An 18,968-nucleotide genomic window follows, 5' to 3' on the forward strand; every position below is an offset into this window, starting at 1 on the left:
CATTCTGCCTGTGTGTGCTTGGAAGAGCTAGTGTAGGGAGAGAGCTGTTAGTGATTTCACTGATTTGAGGGACAGTTGATAGTAAGTTTGCTGGCTAGTAATCTACTTGATACTGCTCTGTATTGGAGGGACAGAAGTCTGCAGGGATTTGAGGGACATTTTAGGTTAGGTAGCTTTGCTGGCTAGTAATCTACCTTCTACTGCAGTGCTCTGTATGTAGCTGCCTGCTGTGGGCACTGATCTCTTCTGATCTCATCTGCTGACTGCTGTAATAACCCAATAGTCCTTGTAAGGACTGCTTTTATTTTCTTTTTTGTTTTTTTACTTTGCTAGTGGCTACTATAAGAGCCCAGTGCTATTAGTCTAGCAGTGTTGGGGAGTGGGACTGGTGTGCTACTGTGCTGTTGGTGCTACTGTAGTTCAGCAGCACCAACCCGAGAATTTTTTTTTTTTTAATATACATATAATTTTTTTTTTATTTTACTTATCTTACTGTTATTTAACGTGTACAGTGCTGTTTGCTGTTCTTCATAGTAGTGCACCAATAGTAGTGCACTTGCAGGCATTATTTGCCCAGTGTGTTCTTCAAACAACTACCATCTAGCTGTGTGAGCTTGTTCACATTCTGTCTAAATATCAATAATAATACCATCTCCAGAACCACCACCTGAGTGACGTTTTTCAAGCAGCAATAATATATTCCGTATCCACTGCTGTAGTAGTGTATACGTTGACCTTGTAGGCATTGTTTGCCCAGTGTGTTCTTCATTTTCAAACAACGGCTGTGTGAGCTTTTTCACATTCTGTCTAAATATCAATAATAATACCGTCTCCAGAACCACCACCTGAGTGACGTTTTTCAAGCAGCAATAATATATTCCGTATCCACTGCTGTAGTAGTGTATACGTTGACCTTGTAGGCATTGTTTGCCCAGTGTGTTCTTCATTTTCAAACAACGGCCATCTAGCTGTGTGAGCTTTTTCACATTCTGTCTAAATATCAATAATAATACCGTCTCCAGAAACACCACCTGAGTGAAGTTTTTCAAGCAGCAATAATATATTCCGTATCCACTGCTGTAGTAGTGTATACGTTGACCTTGCAGGCATTGTTTCAATTTGTTTGCCCAGTGTGTTCTTCATTTTCAAACAACGGCCATCTAGCTGTGTGAGCTTTTTCACATTCTGTCTAAATATCAATAATAATACCGTCTCCAGAAACACCACCTGAGTGACGTTTTTCAAGCAGCAATAATATATTCCGTATCCACTGCTGTAGTAGTGTATACGTTGACCTTGTAGGCATTGTTTGCCCAGTGTGTTCTTCATTTTCAAACAACTGCCATCTAGCTGTGTGAGCTTGTTCACATTCTGTCTAAATATCAATAATAATACCGTCTCCAGAACCACCACCTGAGTGACGTTTTTCAAGCAGCAATAATATATTCCGTATCCACTGCTGTAGTAGTGTATACGTTGACCTTGTAGGCATTGTTTGCCCAGTGTGTTCTTCATTTTCAAACAACTGCCATCTAGCTGTGTGAGCTTGTTCACATTCTGTCTAAATATCAATAATAATACCGTCTCCAGAAACACCACCTGAGTGACGTTTTCAAGCAGCAATAATATATTCCGTATCCACTGCTGTAGTAGTGTATACGTTGACCTTGTAGGCATTGTTTGCCCAGTGTGTTCTTCATTTTCAAACAACGGCCATCTAGCTGTGTGAGCTTTTTCACATTCTGTCTAAATATCAATAATAATACCGTCTCCAGAAACACCACCTGAGTTGTTGTTTTAAAAATAATGCCAGGCAAAGGCAGGCCGCCACGCAGAGGCACTAGGGGCCATGCTGCTATGCTATCCTGTGGCCCTAGGAAATTGCCCAGTTTTAAAAAGGCAATGACCCTGAACTCCCAAAATGCTGAAGAGGTAGTTGACTGGCTTACACAGCACACCCCATCCTCTACCGTTTCTAACTTTACCACAACATCCTCATCCTCCACTGCTATGGCCACCCCACGTAACACTTCCTCCACCACCGGCGCCCCTTCTTCACTGGAGTCAGAGGAGTTATTTTCACATGAGTTTCTTGAACTGAGTGATGCGCAACCATTATTGGCAGAAGAAGATGAAGGAGATGAGGACGTTACACCAGATTTAATTCTGGCAGAGAACACAACAGAGATGGACATAATGAGTGATGAGGAGGTCCCCGCTGCTGCTTCCTTCTGTGAGCTGTCAGAAGAAATTGATGCATCTGAGGAGAATGATGATGAGGAGATTGATGTTTTGTGGGTGCCCAGTAGAAGAGAGCAAGAGGAGGATAGTTCAGATGGAGAGACGGAGAGTCAGAGAGGCAGGAGGAGAATAAGACTTAGAAGAAGCAGGGAGGACAGCTCGCAGGGAACAGTAGGGCAACAACATGTATCGGCACCTGTGGTCAGCCGGCCAACGCACCCGCCATTGCCGCCAACGCCGCCAACTTCTACTGTTACCGCCAGATTGCTTCAAAAAGGTCAGCAGTGTGGGATTTTTTTAATGTGTGTGCCTCTGACAAAAGTGTTGTAATTTGCAATGAGTGCAGTCAGAAACTGAGTCTTGGGAAGCCCAACAGCCACATAGGTTCTATGCGAATGCACATGAACGGCAAGCACAAAGCACTTTGGGAGCAACACCTCAAAGGCAACAGGCAAACTAAAAGCCACCCTCCTTCTGGTCCAGCATCTTACTGCTCTACTTCTGCTGTCCTTGACCCGTCTGAACCACCCTCCACTCCGCCTTCCACCTTGACCACCAGTTCCCATTCCCAGTCATCTGCCCCCAGCCAAGTTTCTGTGAGGGCCATGTTTGAGCGTAAGAAGCCAATGTCTGCGAGTCACCCCCTTGCCTGGCGTCTGACAGCTGGCTTGTCTGCACTCTTAGCCCGCCAGCTTTTACCATACCAGCTGGTGGACTCTGAGGCCTTCCGCAAATTTGTAGCAATTGGGACACCGCAGTGGAAGGTACCCAGCCGCAATTTTTTTTCAAAAAAAGGGAATACCACACCTGTACCACCATGTGCAGAGCCAAGTCACCGCATCTCTGTCACTTAGTGTTGGGCCAAAGGTCCATATGACTACTGACGCATGGTCCTCCAAGCATGGTCAGGGCAGGTATGTCACCTACACTGCCCACTGGGTGAACTTGGTAATGGCTGGGAAGCAGGGAATGTGTGGCTCAACAACGACAGTGGAGTTGGTGTCACCGCCACGGATTGCACGCGGTTCTGCCACCACCTCTACTCCTCCTTCGCTCTCTACCTCGTCTTCTTCCTCTTCTTCCTCCTCTGCTGCTGGGTCCTCCTCCTCCACACCTGTGCACCCCCAGCTCCCCCTAGGCTATTCGACGTGCCAGGTACGCCGTTGTCATGCTGTCTTGGGGATGACGTGCCTGGAAAGCATAAACCATACCGGATCTGTACTCCTGTCATCTCTGCAGTCACAGGCCGATCGGTGGCTGACCCCACACCAACTGAAGATCGGAAAAGTGGTGTGTGACAATGGAAGCAATCTGTTGGCAGCACTGAGACTGGGCAATTTAACACATGTGCCCTGCATGGCACATGTTCTGAATTTAATAGTCCAACGTTTTGTCTCGAAGTACCCAGGATTCCAGGACGTTCTCAGGCAGTCCAGGAAGGTGTCGGCCCATTTCAGACGTTCCTACACAGCCATGGCACGCCTTGCTGACATTCAGCAGCGGTACAACATGCCAGTCAGGCGTTTGATTTGCGACAGCCAGACTCGCTGGAATTCAACGCTCCTCATGTTGGAACGTCTGCTGCAACAACAAAGAGCCGTCAACGAATACCTGTTTGAACTGGGTGGTAGGACTGGATCTGCAGAGCTGGGGATTTTTTTCCCCCGTTACTGGGTGCTTATGCGCGATGCCTGCAGGCTCATGCGCCCTTTTGAAGAGATTACAAATATGGTCAGTCGCACCGAAGGCACCATCAGCGACCTAATACCCTTTGCTTTCTTCCTGGAGCATGCCGTGCGACGAGTGACAGATGAGGCTGTAGACCAGCGTGACGAGGAGCAGGAAGCGCACGATTTCTGGTCGGAATCACCAGAACGAACCCAGGCACCTGCTGCAACGCAGGGAGAGGTGTCAGAAGTGGAGTCAGAGGAGGAAGGTGGCTTTGTGGAGGAGGAGGACCAACAGGAGCAGGCTTCCCCGGGGGCTGGTGGTGACCTTTTGGGGACCCCTGGTACGTGGCTAGGGGGAGGAGACCGTGGATGATGCAGTCCTTGATAACGAGGAAGTGGAGATGGATACCTCTGCATCCAACCTTGTGAGAATGGGGTCTTTCATGCTGTCATGCCTGTTGAAGGACCCCCGTATCAAGAGGCTTAAGGAGAAGGACCTGTACTGGGTCGCAACGCTATTAGACCCTCGGTACAAGCATAAAGTGGCAGAAATGTTACCAACGTACCACAAGTCCGAAAGGATGCTGCATTTACAAACCAGCCTGCAAAACATGTTGTACAATGCTTTTAAGGGTGATGTCACTTCAGGAACTCATCAACATTCCAGGGGCAGAAGTGCCAGTAATCCTGCCACGAGCGCACCTGCAAGGACAAAGCACTTTGGCCACTCTGTAACGTCAGACATGCAAATGTTTTTCAGTCCAAGGCAGCGCCAGAACCCTTCTGGATCCACCCTCAAAGAACGCCTCGACCGGCAGGTAGCGGACTACCTGGCATTAACTGCAGATATCGACACTCTGAGGAGCGATGAACCCCTGGACTACTGGGTGCGCAGGCTTGATCTGTGGCCAGAGCTGTCACAATTTGCCATGAACCTCTTGTCTTGCCCCGCCTCAAGTGTCCTCTCAGAAAGGACCTTCAGTGCAGCAGGAGGGATTGTAACTGAGAAGAGAACTCGCCTAGGTCACAAAAGTGTGGATTACCTGACCTTTATTAAAATGAATGAGGGGTGGATCTCGGAGGGTTACTGCACGCCGGAAGACTTGTTCTGAGTTTCTGACTCCCCATGCAGCTGTCCTTCTCTGCACGCCTCATGGCTCCACACACAGCTGTCCTTTAGCGTCCTCCTCCCTCCGCCACCGTTACAAACTAGGGTGCAAACCCTACTGGTTTCATTTGAATCCAGGTAAATCCTGAGTTTTTCTGGCCTCTGTGCTTCAGTGGCTGCAACCAAAAAAATTAATATTTTCAGCATTTATATGGCATATTTTTTCTGGCCTCTGTGCTTCAGTGGCTGTGACAAAAAAAAATGAATATTTTCAGCATTTATCTGGCATATTGTTTCTGGCCTCTGTGCTTCAGTGGCTGCGACCAAAAAAAATGAATATTTTCAGCATTTATATGGCATATTTTTTCTGGCCTCTGTGCTTCAGTGGCTGTGACAAAAAAAAAATGAATATTTTCAGCATTTATATGGCATATTTTTTCTGGCCTCTGTGCTTCAGTGGCTGTGACAAAAAAAAATGAATATTTTCAGCATTTATATGGCATATTGTTTCTGGCCTCTGTGCTTCAGTGGCTGCGACCAAAAAAAATGAATATTTTCAGCATTTATATGGCATATTTTTTCTGGCCTCTGTGCTGCAGTGGCTGCGACAAAAAAAATGAATATTTTTAGCATTTATATGGCATATTTTTTCTGGCCTCTGTGCTTCAGTGGCTGTGAAAAAAAAAAATGAATATTTTCAGCTTTTATATGGCATATTTTTTCTGGCCTCTGTGCTTCAGTGGCTGTGACAAAAAAAAAATGAATATTTTCAGCATTTATATGGTATATTGTTTCTGGCCTCTGTGCTTCAGTGGCTGCGACCAAAAAAAATGAATATTTTCAGCATTTATATGGCATATTTTTTCTGGCCTCTCTGCTTCAGTGGCTGTGACAAAAAAAAATGAATATTTTCAGCATTTATATGGCATATTTTTTCTGGCCTCTGTGCTTCAGTGGCTGCGACAAAATTTTTTTATATTTTCAGCATTTATATGGCATATTTTTTCTGGCCTCTGTGCTGCAGTGGCTGCGACAAAAAAAAATTAATATTTTCAGCATTTATATGGCATATTTTTTCTGGCCTCTGTGCTTCAGTGGCTGCGACAAAAAAAACATAATTTTTCAGGAAAGTACACATGCCTAATTTTTCAGGGTTCTGCAACAGTGGCAAAATCGCATCTTTTATGGTCACCGCAGGTGATCAATAAAGTAGACCAAAACTGGGCCCACACTGCAGAATCAGTGTTTTTTGGTTCACTTCACTGTACATTGAATTACCTCTGCCTGACCGTGCACGTGCGCACAAGCAAGGTGACTGCTAAACACACCACTACAGAAATATTGCCACCAACAGGACGAACATCCTGGAGGTGACAAGCTCAACTAGTAATTAAAAACTATTATTTGCTCACTTGACGGTATCATTCATTAAAGCTCTTTGCGTTTTTTTGCGTTGCAGTAAGCGCCGCGTTTCGTCTTTGCGTGTGAACAGGCTGTAACCTTTACATGTAGATGCTGGACGTTTTAAAGCAGTTTATTACACAGGTTTAGAAATGTAGTGTGATTTCTGCCCTTTACAGCACAAAACGCAGCGCTGTGTCAACAATGTATTTTTCAGATACATTTTTGCCCTTGATCCCCCTCTGGCATGCCACTGTCCAGGTCGTTGCACCCTTTAAACAACTTTAAAATCATTTTTCTGGCCAGAAATGTCTTTTTTAGCTTTTAAAATTCGCCTTCCCATTGAAGTCTATGGGGTTTGCGACGTTCGCGAACCGTTCGCATTTCTGACGCAAGTTCGCGAATATGTTCGCAAACTTTTTTTCCGACGTTCGCTACATCCCTAGTATGTTCCCAGGCCCCCCAGTCTGACCAAGATAATTGAGACCCATTTCCATCAGTATCTGCCCTAAATTTACAACTTTAATACATCCCGATAAGATACTTGAATTTGAAATACATATGCTTAACTGTATAGCATCAGGTACACATTCATTCTTATACAGGAATGATAGGAATACTTCTGAATACGTCTTTCCTTAATATCTGCCTTGAGAATGCAGGTTCATATAAAAAAAAGAATGCGCACACTTACCCTAAACACAGGCCTGCCCTCATTTGTGCTCCATGTGGTGATGGGCAGATTCACAGTTAAATACAGTAACACAGTGGCAACCAGAAGCAACAATCACTCACTTTTTTTCCTGGTTGAAACATATCCTATCCACACTTCTAACCTTATTCCAGCATCTCAGGGAAGCAGCATATAAAAATAATCTTCTGCAAATATGAACTCATTAACAAAAAATAAACCTGATAAAACTACAAACTGAAATTCAAAGACACCGTTGTCTATTCAAATTCAGTAACCCATGGCAATCAATCAGCAGATAGAATTAAATGGTCACCTTTTTGAGAGTAAGCATCTGATGCCATGGCTTATTAGATCCACTTTAATTTTAACTTTAGTAATATTAATATACAGTATATCGTGGGGAACATGTGGAACTCTTTGGGAACATACGGATGTTTTATTGTTCTTGTCTAGTTTCCATTTTGGTGTGGTTTCTTGTTCTCCTGAGTAGAAACCCAAGATTGTTGAGCACCTGCTAACTGTTTTCTGTGTTAATCTTGAATAAAGTGTATTACTTTTCATAGGGGATGCCTCTTTGGGACAGTAACTGGGTTATATATCAGCATTGTGGTATATCTTCTCCAATTAATGTAATCATTAAGGATTAGCTTCTCTGCTTAATGTGAATTCTATGCAATTTATATACATCTTAAACTCTTTGGTTAATTGACTCTAAAGTGTACAAACACTATTTATCAACTTTCCTGTTGTTTAATGAAGCCAGGATTAATTTCTTTGCCAGTGGTATTCACATAAATAGATTTAATTCAGTCTCTGAATGAAAAGAGTGATAATATTTTTAAAAAAAAGCAGTGGAGAAATAAAACTCCCACAATCAGACAGTATAGCAATTAAAAAATGTTGGTAAATCAATCACTTGGACTTACTCCACTTTGCTGAGTATTTGAACATACAGTTGAAAACATATTTATATTCTCTGATTTTGGTTACAAATAATATTTTGTAAAGAAATACCCCCAAAACCCTGACTACCGTAAAATCTCTCACTAAAAGTATAAGCACTATGTGAACAGTAGTGATGAACGAATCTGTCCCAAAAAATTTGTGAAACTACTAGAAACATTGTGAAATACATTGAAGTCAATAAGCAACAACTTTTTTTTTTCACTCTAAATGCATTGGTGAATGGGTGTTTTTTCTTGTGTTGACTTTTTTGTCTTGCGACTTTCTGTCCAAATGCATTGAAGTCAATGGGTGTTGTTTCTCAAGTTATTTCTCAATCAAAATGCATGAAAGTCAATGGCCCGTTTCTCTTGTGGCAACTTTTTTGCCATGGCAAATTTTTTCAATGTAGTTTTGTGAAAAAATGTGCAGATGCCGAAACTTCAAATTTCACGCCAAATCCATGACGGTGAAAACATTCGCTCATCACTAATAATTCGCTCATCACTAATGTAACAAAGCCTTATCTATATAATTATATAAACAAGGTATAAACTGCGATGAATTTGTCAGTTTTTTTAAATCTATCCTGTCTGCCCAGAAAAAAATTGAAATGAATATCTAATGTGAAACTAATAATGAATCTGCCCCATCATGTTTCATACATATATTTTTCCCTAATAAAATGTCCTTAAACCGATAACTGCCTAGATATGGAAATTAGGATTTCAGGTGAAGTTTTGTGTTCAGTGAAATCTTATGTGGAATGTTTAGTATTCAAAAATATGAATCCATTTTGCAAATTAACTTTTTTACTTTTAGAGAAGAGCAAAGTTTATGAAGATATTTGTAAGGGCCACTCATGCTGGTGGTGCAGTGGGCTGGCGGGGATGCCCGCCGCATGATGTTTCTTCCTTGGCGTCCTGCGATGCACTGCCTTAGGGCGTGCGTGGCACGTACTTCCGAGTTTTCTGTGCGCAATCACGCCAGCGTCTTGGCGCAATGGCGCGAAATTCGAATGTATAAAAGGCGCATTAGGGCTGCAGTACTTTGCCCGTTATAGGTTTTCTCCTAGTGAGTTCCTGGTGCTTCTGTGCTATTTAGCGTCTTTTTCCGATATCTGATTACCTGTTGTGACCCCTGCCTGTTCTAAGACTATCCTGACTTCTGGAATCCTGACCCTGCCTGGTAACCGACTCTTCTGTATCCGTATCCCCTCTGATTGATTTGGTTTGACCCCGGCCTGTCTGACTCAGCTTGTACTCGACCTAGCCTGATGACTACGCCTTTTGTTTACTCCTTGTACTGCGACCTAATGCACATAGACTTTGCTTTACCGTCGTGCCCCTTTTCTCGTCCAGAACCCTTATTTTGAATATGTAATAAATATATGAATTTACATCGGGGCATAAAAACAGCGCACATAGGGACTCCTGCATGCACCCCTACCCCCCCACTTGCGCGCTTAAGAAGCGAGCACGTAAATTTATAGAAAATTCAAGTGGCGGGGAAAGGGATTTCTTGAATGTCTGGAGGGCTGCAAACAACTCAAGATCCCTGGACCTCTCCCAGTAACTTAAACAGCAATTTGGCAGGTTTTAGGTGGCGAATAGTCAAATTTGAGTATGATAAATCTCGAAAAATCTCCCTAGTTGAATTTGACAGTTTTGACCATAAAAAAAATGTGAAAATTCAAATTTTGAATTTGAAATTTCAATTCGACCCTTGATAAATCTGCCCATAGGTGACACCCAGAAACTGTAACATTTTAGAAACTAAATGACCAAAAAATATGACCTTTTTAATGACAAAGATAATAGTCAAGACAGTTAGTAACTCACAATGAAAATGGTTTCTAATCTAGGTAAAAACTAGAATGGTAAAACTTGAATCAGAAGTTCGGGGATACGCTTTGGCGAAAAAAACCTGAAATTGCTTGAATTGATCGAATTTTTGTATGAAATCCTCAGAAAAAAATTAGAACAATTAGAACATCATGGTTATTAATATCTTATTAATTATATTACTATCTTACAATGGTTCAAGGGACCTCTGCCATTGACTTCTACATGACCTTGAAAGGTTTTAGATGGTGTATTTTTGGATTTAAGCTATTTCCAGGTTCAAGGTGTAATACATCTTGAAAAATTCAGGTTTTTTTAAGCAAAATTCAAGTTTTGACTGAAAATACCCCAGAAAACTCTAGGTTCGTAATATAATAAATCTCAAAAAATCTTGTTTTTTGTAAAAAAAAAGGTTTTTTTTTACCCGAAAAATCAATTCGACTCGAACCTTAATAAAGTACAAAACATGTTTGTAGCAACAGTCATGTATTTTGTGTGTGAGTGTATGAAAATGTGCTGATAGTGGGCCAAAAAGGGGGAAAGGTATAAAAGGTAAACTTTTATCCACAAATTATAGATTTTACAGCCTGTGGAATTTAAAAACTATACCCCCAAGAATGAATACTTAACAACCCAATGGCACATACTGCTAAAAATGCATACTTTTATGACAATGGTTTATGTAGCTTCCTTTAAGTGAGTAACGGTTCTGTTTCGGTTCATCTGAATACTAACAATTCAAACCAAATCGCAGTCTTGAAAGAGAGCTAGGATCAGGACAATCTCAAACTGAATCCTTTAAGTCTGAACATAATAGGGATAACAAATTACAATTTAGATTTGTTACTGATGTCTCAAAGTTGTTGTTTGACATTTGTTTTGCATATCTGTAAATAAAAAGTCTTCAGTCAGAGGAATTTCATTGACTAATTATTTTTGCAGCTTACAGATGTTTGAATTCTTCAATCTAACTTACTATGTAGCTATGATGAAACATCTATGTTTGCTTGTTGCAGAACTGGGATGTAATCATCCTGTATATGCTATTGCATTACTTTACAAAAATCTCTCTTTTTAAACCTGCGTGATTTTTTTTATAAATAATAATCATTCATTTTCAAAGTTGCTTAATTTATTCAGTCAGCAATTTACTTTTCCTGTAATTGCTGTAATTAAACTAATCTTCATCTCATGTTTATGTTCATTGCTTTGCACTCTGCATTAATTAACTTCTATCGTGTTTAACTGAAATTACTTGTACAAAAGCAATGTTGTACAAAAGTCAGAGAACTCCATTCATAGAGTAAAAAAAATATGTTTCCCAAAAACATTTTATTGAAAGCCCTCTTCAAACAATGGATAAAATCACTTCAGGTGATTAAAAAGCCAACCAGTGGAGCTTGTGTGCCAGTAAGCATAACGCCCTTCTGAATACTTTCATTAATAATACATTAAAGCCAGTTAATGTTATCCTAAAGCAATGTAAAATAAAACAAATTTTACCAACGGTCATATATTTATAAAAGATTGGTAAGTATCAGATATTTTGAGCAATGGCAAGGTAAGGGTCCTCAATGAGATCAAACCCTTGAAGGGTCTTATTTATCAAAATCCACATTTTTCTGACTATTTAAATAAACAAAGTCTAACCAAACTAGAATACACAATTAGACCTTTTTCATTATTAAAAAAGCATGATTTATTCGGATCTGGGACAAGCATGAAAAAATTTAATGAAAATCCGAATTGTACAAAAAAAATTTTCCTGAATCTCTTGTTTTTTGGGCTTTTTCCCCTAAAAGCCTGAATTTTAGGATTTTTTTTTGACTTCTACAACCTCCGTAGGTCTGAGATGCTGGATTTCAGATTCTAACTTTTCCCCTCCTCCGGGTTTAATATATTTTCCACTAGTTTTTCCAGATAAAAATTTGGATTTTATAGTATAAAATGTTTTTTTTTTTTTTGAGTTTTTGGTATTCAGACTTTAATAACCTCCGAAGTGTAGAAGGCTAAAGTTTACAGCTATTTAATAATTAGTTTGTATTTGCTAATTAATTACACAAAGTAGTGTTTAAAACATCACCATCCCATTAAATCAACATTTTACTTTCTTCACTTTTAGAGGTTTTTTTAACCACAACTAAACTCATATTTTAAAAAAGCATGAATGTCTAATTATTTATTAAACACACAAACAAATAAAAACGTGGAACAAATCCAATTGGGGATATAACATATATCCATTTTAAAGAAAGGAAATTGCAACATTAAAATATAATTCCATAAGACATGAATCTTTAAATAGAGGCACTAATGAAACAATGAAATTAAATATGTTGGCAATATGTACATGTTTTGTCTCCCCCCCCTCAAAGGAGAATGATGGGACCCACCAACCATATTTATATATTTCACCCTTTTGTTTATGAGGAATATTCATGTCAATTGCTATTTACAGCCTCCTACAAGCTGCTCTATCAACACACTACCCAACATATTAAAATGCCATCTGCAATGTTTACATAATCTCAGGTCATCTCCTTATAACCTTACAATAAACATGATATGAAACATTGTTGATCTGAGGTAGAACAAATAATAATGTCCATACTGGTAACAATTCTATTAAACCATTGAACTGAACAACAAGCTACTCAACATAAATGTACATGACAGAACAAGATTTGTGCATTTATAAACCCATGCTCTGTAGAATTGTACTTGTGTTCTAGGCAAAATAATCAAAATGAATTAACTAAGATGTGATTTAAAAGAACAACAACCTTAATATAATAATTAACAACAGACATTTTAAAAGAATCCTATAATACTTTATATTTACACTCGTGGAGGTTTAGCAATTAACTTTAGAATTATCTCACAAAATGTTAATTTAAAAGTTATAAACCAAGAACTAAATGAAATTCAGATCATATCAGTAAATTAATGCTTACACTAGGCACAATTATATTTGTTAAGATTAAATGGGTGGTGACTTTTTTAAGATTATTCAGTCAGGACCAAAGTGAAATGCAACAGTAAATACAGGTATGGAATGTATTATTCAGAAACTCATTTTCCAGAAAGCTCTGAATCAGGAAAACACTCTCACATAGAATTCATTACGTAAAAAATTATTATCCAGAAATTTCCAGGTCCCAAGCATTCTGAATAACAGGTCCCATACCATAGTTAGCAGTCCATCCAAGCTTGACTATGAAGAACAGAGCATTGTTCCCAAACATCTCCATTAGATTATTCTGATGTGTCTATTATTCAGATTTTTTTTTGCAATGCAATTTTATTAATATGTTTGAAGGTGTTTTTAAGGTGGTTTTTATTTACTTATATCTGTACACAGTTTGGGTGTGGCATTTCAAGACATTTATATGACTATAGACTTCTCAGACTGCTGCGTACCAAATTATTTTAATATATTCTAGCAAAGAAAAACCATCTATTGTCATAATGCATTGGCCAACTACATAAGAAAACTATAGGAAATAGGTTTGATCACATTTTATACATTTTAGTTTTCATGAAAATGTAAGTAGACGTTCTGATCTAGAGACAGCAAGATAGCAAGAAAATTTACTACTGTGTGGAGATCATGGAGAAAAAAGCCAGAAACAAGAATGAAAGGGTAGCAAAAGTGTAAAAGAAATATATAAGGAAAAAAAGGGGGAACATGAGACAAGCTGAAGAGAAATTCGGGAAGATGTAGATGGCAAAGGATAAATAAGAGATACAACACAAAACCTAAAGAAACAAGAATGAGTCAGTGAAACTGAAGTGAAAATCAATATAGTTTGGGAACAAGACTACATAATACGTACATTTTTGTTTTTACAGAACTTTAACGGTAATATTAAAACATGTACATAGGTGTTTATTTACTGAAATCCGAATTCATCTCATAATTAAAATAAGATTGACCAAACCCTCATGCCTGATTGGGAAAAAAAACAATAAAAACTAGAGAAAATTCTAACTGTGTGATTTTTTCAGATTTTTTTTCCCAAATCGCTCAATTTTTTCAGGCTTTTGCCCAAAACCACTGAATTTATCGCATTATCAGGCTAAACCCAGCACCAACCACAAACTCTTCAAATTGGAACAAGTACATCTCCCATGGACTTATACATGACCTCAAAGGTCTGAGATGGCGGATTTTTGGATTCAGGCTTTTTGCAGAATCGGGGTATAATAATGGGCAAATTCATCAAGGGTCGAATTTCGAGGGGTTAAATCCCTCGAAATTCGACTGGGGAATAGATTCAAATAGAATCGAATAGGTAATTCGGGCGAATTTACGCGCTGGCGAATAGTCGAATTGACGAATATTCGCCAGGCGAATAGGCGCTCGATCGAATATTCGCTCGAAGGAGTTTCATTCGATTGAATATTCGCCAGGCGAATAGGCGCTCGATCGAATATTCGCTCGAAGGAGTTTCATTCGATTGAATGCCTTTTTATTCGATCAAAAGCTTGGAAAACAAGCCTATGGGACATTCCCATAGGCTTTTAAAGCAATTCGGTAGGTTTTAGGTGGCGAAGTAGGCAGTCAAAGTATTTTTAAAAGAGACAGTACTTCAACTATCGAATGGGCGAATAGTGGCAGCGTTTTTGCGCTCGATACAGTACTTCGACTATCGAATGGCGTATAGTCGCAGCGTTTTTGCGCTCGATCAATTCGAATCATTCTACTCAGGCGAATTTACGCCAATTCGATAGTCGAGGAGCACAAAAATTCGACGTTTTTTTACTTTGAATCCTTCACTCGAAGTTAGTGAATCGGCCCCTAAATGTCAAAAAAGTTTACATTTCTATGAAAATTCACAGTTTTTGCCCCAAAAAGCCTGACCAGATAAATTTGAGATTTGTAAATAACCCTAGAAACTAAGAATTAGTTTTAATGTCATAATGAAGAATAAGTTGACCATAGCTTCAATAAAATGCTCACTCTACTTTTTATGTTGCATTATACTGACCAATTTATGGACTATCTGATATCTGATATCTGATCAACAGAAAAGTATGTGTTGGTATTGCAGATGTAGTTGATGCCTAACAATATAGAAAATGTTTATTCATGTAAAAAAATGGATTAGCTTGCATTATTACCTTTAGCATAACTCCGCGTTAGTAACTTCCCTTCAATATAAGGTACAAAAAGATTAAATAACATAAACCCCTATGGTACAAACCCTATCACCAAGTGCCAAGTGACACACTTCCTTGGGTCACTTGGCTAAGAGCAACATTTGTGACTGAGGAATCAAGTTTTCATGTTGAATTGCTAACAACTGCTGTGAGCTGCAAACTGCCCAGCTAGACAACAGATGGCATGCTTGACAGTTTATATTGACTTACGGATCATAGTGTGTACTTCCTGTTATTTGTATATTACATTAACAGCATGCAGCCCCATGCCCGCAACACACCAACTACCGTGAGTATTAATTGTGTAGAATACATAAAATACATCCTCTTGTGTAGTGCCTATAAATATTTATTACTAAGACTAGCTAATATGTCTACAGGTAACAATAAATTGCTTTGGCTTACAATAAAATGTGGTTTATTAATATTTATCTTAAAGCACATGTTAAGTAAATACAAAAAATGTCAAAATAGCACAGAAAAGTGCATTTAGCAATTATAGTGATATCCCCAGTTTATGTGCTTTTTCTTTACATTTTTATTTGAAGAACAGCATGATTTAAAGTTTGAATGCTAATACACAGATGATATATAATCACATTGTGATTGACATCAGTATTTGTAAACTAACGTTGAATTCAAATTGCTTCCTTGACAACAAATCCCAAGTGATCGCTTATTGCTTTTCAGGATTTAGTATTCTATTTGCTTTGAAAAAAAAAACAGCATTCCTGTAGAAGAATTTTTGTAGCTTGATCTTTCCAAGCTACAGCAGGGATTAACTTGTTTATTTTATTTCTTGCTTTTAAGTATGAGCTCTAGTAGCTTGCTATTTGTTTTCAAAATGTACTTGTAAGTGATTAAGAACAAACCCCTCCCTTATAAATGGATGTGTGGTATGTCCCTTCTTAATAGTATTAAAAAGTAATTTACAAAGTGTATGGAAGGGTGCAAAAGTAGGGGTGCAATCTGCTATATTTTTTGCTGTTTTGCACTGTGCTAAAGATATTAATTGCTAAGGGTTAAAGGGGAAGGAACCTCGTCGCACTAACCCCCCTCCCCCTCCCGTGTATTGCCCCCCTCCCTCCTCCCCCCTGGCCTACCCCTCCCGCTGGGCAAATGCCCCTAACTTGTTACTTACCCTTCTGCGGCAGGTCCAGTCCAGGGAGTTCACAGGCGACATCTTCTTCCACGCGATCTTCTTCCTCCTTTGACCGGCGTTTTGGCGCATGCGCAGTAGGATCGTTTCGCTGGTACGGATCTACTGCGCATGCGCCAAAAGTCATGCGCATGCGCAGTAGATCGTACCGGCAAAACGATCCTACTGCGCATGCGCCGGTCAAAGGAGGAAGAAGATCGCGTGGAAGAAGATGTCGCCTGTGAACTCCCTGGACTGGACCTGCGCAGAAGGGTAAGTAACAAGTTAGGGGCATTTGCCCAGCGGGAGGGGTAGGTCAAGGGGGAGGAGGGAGGGGGGCAATACACGGGAGGGGGGAGGGGGGTTAGCGCCGACGAGGTTTCCTTCCCCTTTAAGACAAGAGGAAAGAGATCCCTAAGTGGGTGGAGAATAACTTGAAAAAGCTAGTGAAATAGTGCATAATCAATAACACATTTTAAGTTCTTCCACTCACTATTTAAAGTCTGTTCTGTAGTTATTATTATTATTTATTATTAACATGTATTTATATAGCGCCAACATATTGCGTAGCACTGTAAAGTAAATGTGATTATACAACTAAATCACATGAATTACATACATAGAACATATGGAGTTACATACATCACAATCAATACTGGTACAAAAAGGTGAGGAAGGCCCTATGCATAGGCATACAGTCTAAAGGGAAGGGAGTAATACGCAAGGTGTGGTAGTTAACATAAAATACATATGCTTATGCATAGCTGATTCTGTCTATAATCTATGTCTATCTATTTCATAAAATGCTAAATAAATATACTTTCTATCAAAAGTACGTGTATAATATGATTATCTTCTATAACCCACTGCAATATTTCCACAATAGAACAAACTATATTTGGTTCACTTAAGACACAAACAAAATGGTAAGCAAATATTATTAACATGTATTTATATAGCGCCAACATATCGCGTAGCACTCAGCTGGAAAACACTCCATGCCTTCACCAGAGAGCAACTTAACTTTTATTTGTATCATTTCAAGCTGATGGAAGTAGCAGGGTGTTAGTCCAGTAAATAAGTGTATCTGGACACATCTGGGGGGTGCAATGTGCTATGTGAAAAAAACAGGTGCAAACTGTCATTGGCATTTATTGCAGCGATATATGATGGAAGTAGCAGGGTATCCTGAAACAAAATACTGCATTGTTGCAGATAACTTGAAGGATAATCATCACAACATCATATTAAGTTGCATTCTCATGATGATTAGTTATTGACATTACTGGGAAGTTCATTATGAAACCAAATGACATTCAGCTGCTGTAATTTTTTTTAACAACTTTTATAAAAATAGGAACGGAATAAAATGCCTGTCAATAACCATCATTTGTGATACATGTTTACCAAACCAGGTATTTTCACAATGCTATTTATTTTTTTTATTAAATAGGGCCTTTTGCTCTTCACAATAAATTATTTTTTTAAAGTTTTTTCAAAACCACTCTTGAGAAAATAAAGTACCTTTCATGTCCAGGGTTGCCTGCCCCCAGAGTTACAGTTTTATTACCAATGTTAGCTCTGTCACTTTGTAAGACTAGCACACCATCATTGCACGTTCAAAGTCATTCCACATCCAATTCTATTTCAATGCAAACAGCTTGAGAAATCTAGAGGAGAAATGCTAAAGCAATATTTTAGCAGAAACAGTTTTAAGCCCTCAAACATATGTCAAATATGTAACACATTTAGATTTATCAGTGATTCATACATAGATACATTTAATTAAGAATCTTCCACTCATACTTAATAGCATTTATTAACTTTGTGTTTGATTCTTAAGGGCCCTAAAGTAAAGTTTCATTTGCATTAGAATATAATTGTACTGTACAGTCATCTCATATTACACAAAGTAAACCATGAAAATTAAGTTATTGGGCACATTTAATAACGTGTTAAAATTTAATTGATTTTGCTAAAAAGTAACTGCAAGAATTGCGATACAACCCGTGGTCAAAGCAATACATTCATAATACAGATTCTTGAATGAGTCATTAATTTTCCTACCTGTTACAATGGATAGAAGGTTTGCCAGGGCGCGAGCAATAAAATTAATTTTACTTTCCAAACTAGTATAATAAATATAAAATAAAAAAGATAATAATGAAAGCTTGTATCACAGAGGTATCTGTATATGAACAACATTACCATACCTACGAAAAGATTCCACTCAATGTCTAAGTCAGCTTGATTCGCCAGACAGCCTTTCATTACATTGAGACAGTAGTTGCTGCAGGGTCTCACTGAAGGAAGCCCACGACAGTAAGGGCAATACAGCATCTTCATTAATGCACGAATGCACCCAGGGTTTGGACTGATCTGTAAAAATATATAAGCAAAGATAAAAATAAAATGTTATCCAATACTGTAATTATATAAAAAATATACAACCTAATATAGTTCAAGCATATCTCAATAAATTAAAATTACTAATGTCAAGTCAACTTTGATTTTTATTTTCAATATTATCAGTAATCTATCTCCCCTATAACAGACATAGGGGCAGATTTAGTAAAGGGCAAAGTTGCCATCAATAGCAAAATTTCACTTGAAATCCAATCCACAGGGACATCACCAATTTACTAACATGAGTAGAGGACAATTCACTAGTGAAAGAGACAGTTGCTAGTGTAGTTTCACGCCCTATTGCCAGGCGAATTTTCACTCAGGCAAACTCCACAAGTTCACTAAAGTGCAAATTTTACAG

General features: G+C 38.9%; 1 protein-coding gene across 1 annotated transcript in view; it reads right to left on the bottom strand.

Annotated features, from left to right (window-relative positions):
• The window catches only part of LOC108708487 (glypican-6), a 644,360-nt gene that overhangs the window by 196,506 nt on the left and 428,886 nt on the right, over positions 1 to 18,968 (bottom strand). The window contains exon 4 of the mRNA XM_041582431.1: positions 18,415 to 18,580. Coding sequence (XP_041438365.1) covers positions 18,415 to 18,580 — 166 coding nt within the window. The remainder of the gene's footprint in view (positions 1 to 18,414; positions 18,581 to 18,968) is intronic.

The sequence above is a fragment of the Xenopus laevis genome, chromosome 2L, assembly GCF_017654675.1.
Source record: "Xenopus laevis strain J_2021 chromosome 2L, Xenopus_laevis_v10.1, whole genome shotgun sequence".
Classification (NCBI taxonomy): domain Eukaryota; kingdom Metazoa; phylum Chordata; class Amphibia; order Anura; family Pipidae; genus Xenopus; species Xenopus laevis.